Source organism: Apium graveolens, chromosome 3, assembly GCF_009905375.1.
Source record: "Apium graveolens cultivar Ventura chromosome 3, ASM990537v1, whole genome shotgun sequence".
NCBI classification, from domain to species: Eukaryota; Viridiplantae; Streptophyta; class Magnoliopsida; order Apiales; family Apiaceae; genus Apium; species Apium graveolens.
In genome coordinates, this window is record NC_133649.1 from 139,061,167 (window position 1) to 139,065,497 (window position 4,331).

Sequence of the window (4,331 nt, forward strand, 5' to 3'; positions counted from 1 at the left end):
GTAGAAGTTTTTGTAATTTTTACATGCTTTAGTGAAGATGCAAAAAAATGTCTAGATAAATATTGAACAGTGGATAATAGCAATAATACAGAAAGTTACACAAATGCACTAGATGTTCCCTCTAAACTAAACAAACATATTCACCATTACGATTGAAAATATATATAAGAATAATGGAAAAAGAATTTAAAGCATTCATATGCTACAGAAAGCATTATGCAAGCTTCTAATCCATACACACCTACATGGTCCAGGACAATCTCTCCAGATAACCAGAAAAATTTAACCAAGGGAAACTGCAATGGAGACAGTACTATGACAGAATCTATAGCTTATACTTATACTGGAAATGTCCTAATTAATTAAAACTCGATAACTTCAGTCAACACATTTTGTTTTAGTTTAGTCTTCGAAGGTCAGTAAACAGCGGACCTGTAAATCACAAATAATATGATTTGCTTTTCTCCTTAACTGGAAATGACTGTTCCAAAGTCTAATTATGTTTTTCCTCACCAACTAAACAACTACTTATTCTGTATATATAAGTGAGGTCTAACAGCTTGAATAATTAGAAAGACTTAGGAATTATGATTGTTCAACTAAGTACTGAATATGAGTTCACAAATTATGATTGAAGGTAGTCCTGAGACTTTTTTTGATCAAAAAATGCAATACATCTGCTGATCTGCAATTCTATACATAAGAGTGTCACTGCAAGGACAAGAAGTATCCAAGTATAACCTGAATCTTCACTATTGTATAGATTATATAAAAGAATAGATACACAAAGTTACAAAACGGTAAACTTACAAACACTGATCAACGTTGTAATTGTACACAGAAGAAAGCATACAACATTTACAAGCCAGCTGAGACCAAACCATGTAGTGTAACAATACCAATAAGAATGTTCTGCTGATTAATGACTGGCAAGAATTGAACCGGAGAAGGTGGAGACTCCATCTTCTGCATTGCCTCAACTGCCATGAAGTCGGGCCCAATCGTCCTAGGGTGCCTGAGAATTTATAAATGCAAGTTTCCTTAAACACACAACAAGTCTATAAATTCTAAAAATGGCACTGCTCGAAATCACAATTAATTTCAACGATTTAAGGAAATGTACCAACAGCCCGGTGTAAAAGTCATGAAAAGACACAGATAATTCTATCGACTAGGAAGAATATGTAATATTGATAAAAAGACATTGAGTTTCCGTTCCTTCTGTTTCCTGCTCTACCCTCCTCATATTTAGCTTTCTTATCAGATATAGCATTAGCTTATCTATAAATCAAGCATGTCTTTTTCTTCATAACTTGGTCAAAAAAATACTTCCTTGTTTGGTTCTAGATAAACGACATAATTGATATGAGACTGCTCTGTGAATCTCAAATGGCACTGTTCGAAAACACAAATAATATCAACGTAAGGAAATGTACCAACAGGTATAGAAGTCTCATGAAACACAGATTACCAGATAGGGAAATACTAGGTAAAAACAAGTATAGATTATGAATTGGAGTAATCATAGGTTAAAACAGCTAACTGGGCTCTAAAATAAAATTATATCCAAAAATGGAAATAGCATTATTACCTATTGCACATCTCACCCACTGTCATTTTAAAAATTCCCTCCCCACTAGCTTTTAGCGTCCGCCTCAAATCACCATCGGTAAACGTGCCAATCAGGTGGTTTTTATCAGAAACAATAAGAAGGCACCCACATCCTTTGCTAGTTAGCTCTACCAGTTGATCCATTATTAAGTCGCCTTTCCTGCAGATCGGTAGTTCATCTTGTTTTTTCATAACATCCTTCACCTGAAACATCATAAACCCAGTCAAACCAATGCACATACAATATAAACTAATGAAACTTTTGCAGGCATTAGCACTCAGAACCAGAAAACAAAAACAATTGAGCAGCAAAAAAATGTTCTATAAAAAAAATATACATCATACTCTAATGAACAATCTACTACTACAAGCCATGATTTATTTACACAACTGAGCGAAATTAATCTTCACAAACAAACTTAATTACGAGAAATACAAGTATGTTATAGCTAGCTATTCAAGATTAGTCTCAAATTCCTGAAATGATTTTTCTTCTTTTTGCAAAAAAATTGCTTAGAATGACATGCCAATCTTAAGACATTAAACATATTTCTCGGGTCACCTATCAAGTGGATTTGACCAACAAGAAGTATGCCAATCTCAGCCTAAGAGGCAAAAATCAGATCATAAAGAATAGTTTTAAATCTAAAAACAACAAAAGTAAATTAGTCACCCACCAAAACCAAAGCGACTATAATTTAATGAAATCCATAACAACCCAAAATGCAAATCCACGGCAATAAACAAAGCTTAACTCAATCAAAACAAAAATGTACTATCTTTAAAAAAACACCACCAACCTTAAAAATCAAACTTTTGCCAATCCTCCCAGCCGGATGATTCGAAGCATACTCATTCTTACTCAAATTCCTAGCACTCATCATCGCGATGGCAACCGTATCCCCAAAAACCATCTGAATGGCAGTCGACGTAACGGGAGCCAAATCGAAAGGACACAACTCCCTCTCCAAAGGCAAAAACACATTAAAATCACAAACACCCATCAATGCATTACTCTCAAGAGAAGTAACAGAAATCAAATAAACCCCTTTAGCCTTAACACAAGGCACCAATTTCAACAACTCCTCAGTATTACCACTCTTACTAAACAAAACCAATATATCATTCCCATTCAAGATTCCAATATCACCATGAAGAGCATCAACAGGTGACAAAAACCCGGCTCGAATACCGAGAGAAACAAGCGTCTGTGAAATCTTTTGGGCCACAAAACCTGATTTACCAATGCCAGAAAAGAATATAGTGCCATTGGAATTCAAAAGGGTTTGTGTAAAAATTAGGGTTTGAGAAAGATCAAGATTTTTGAAAAAATAATTTAAATACTTTTGTTGAGAATTAAAGAGCTTAAGGAGATTATTAGGATCAACATTGACTTGGGTTTCATGAATTGAGAGATCTGAGCATGAAGAGAGAGAACCCATTTTCGGATCTTGAAAGAGATCCGAATTAGAGTTAAAGATCCGATCTTTGGAACAAAGGGAAAAGAGGGGGTTTTTATAATTGGGGGAATGTTAAATATGGCGGGTAGTTGGTATTTAAAAGAATCTTTTTGAAAAAATGGGTAGATGGAATCTTGGGATCTTTTGGGTATATTTTTGAAGAATGGTAGCTGCAAAAATTTTACTAAATTTGTTAGGAGAGTTTGAATGTTTGTTAGGACTTGAGGTTGTCTCTATTCTAATCATTGTTTTATTTTTGTTAGATAGATTACATTATTTTTTACTCCAAATAACACTTAAACAATTATTATTATTTGGATTTGTGAAAAAAATTAATAAGTAATAAATAAAAATATTCTTCCGATTAAAAATATTAAAATGTAACAATGTGGGTTACTTCCCTAAAAATATAACCAAATTAAATTTAGAACAGGTAAATGAAATGAAATTTAAGAAAAGAAAACAATCAAAAGTAGAAGGAATGATCCTAAATAGTTTTATTAGCTTGGTTTAAATTCAGAAACCAAATTAAAAATTACATGATCATTTTCATATCTTATTTTTATGAAATTATACAATTTAAAAAGTTAAATATATTTATATTAATTTATTTTATGATTTAAGATATAAATTATAATTGAAATGAAAAAAAAATGAAAAAAGAAAAGGAAATACCTAGTAGCACAAGGTGGGTAACTGTGATTGAGAAAAAGTGAGTAAACCCAAAATTGAAAAGGCGGAGGAAGAATGATTATTTTTAAAAAATGCCGGAACGAATCTGAATTATTTTTCTTTCCCTTCGATAATTATATCCCAATCAAACACGACCCCATATATGATTTAAAAGATAATAGGTAAAAGAATGTATTTTTTTTAGAATTGCAGATGTTAAAATTTTCTAATTCCTTCAAAAAATCTTTTTTAATTATGTTATTTTCATTGTAAATAAACCGAATATGTTGGATATTATATTAATGTTAAAATTTTGATTATTCTTAATTAGCTGATTGATTTCTAATCAAGCCCTCGACCTCAACAGTTCCTATTTTTTATTTTTACTTATGGCCATTGTTCTCTCTCTTTTTTTACCGTCTCAAATAGTTAAGATTTTATCCTCTATCATCATTTCGTCTGTGTCAAATGTTCGATTCTTGCTCAAACAGCTATACTCATTTGCAAGATAATTAATCTTATTTGTCAAAAAAAAATATTAGTCTAAATTTATGGTGATTTTGTATATTAATACTTTTTGAAGAAATT

At 31.7% G+C, this 4,331-nt stretch overlaps 1 protein-coding gene across 1 annotated transcript; it reads right to left on the reverse strand.

Moving 5' to 3' along the window:
- Nucleotides 1-610: 610 nt before the first annotated feature.
- Nucleotides 611-3,159, reverse strand: LOC141712797 (putative arabinose 5-phosphate isomerase). Its single transcript, XM_074515867.1, has 3 exons — nt 2,412-3,159; nt 1,592-1,815; nt 611-1,015 (listed from the first exon to the last, which is right to left on the reverse strand). Exons 1-3 carry the CDS (start codon nt 3,051-3,053, stop codon nt 859-861), a joined length of 1,023 nt encoding a protein of 340 aa, XP_074371968.1. The 5' UTR covers nt 3,054-3,159; the 3' UTR covers nt 611-858.
- Between the last annotated feature and the right edge of the window lie 1,172 nt (nt 3,160-4,331).

Coding starts and splice junctions, on each gene's coding strand:
- LOC141712797 (XM_074515867.1), bottom strand. CDS start 3,053: ATGGGTTCTCTCTCTTCATGCTCAGATCTCTCAATTCATGAAACCCAA. Junction 1,816..2,411: donor GCAAAAGTTTGATTTTTAAG/GTTGGTGGTGTT, acceptor ATGATGTTTCAG/GTGAAGGATGTTATGAAAAA. Junction 1,016..1,591: donor GTGGGTGAGATGTGCAATAG/GTAATAATGCTA, acceptor ATAAATTCTCAG/GCACCCTAGGACGATTGGGC.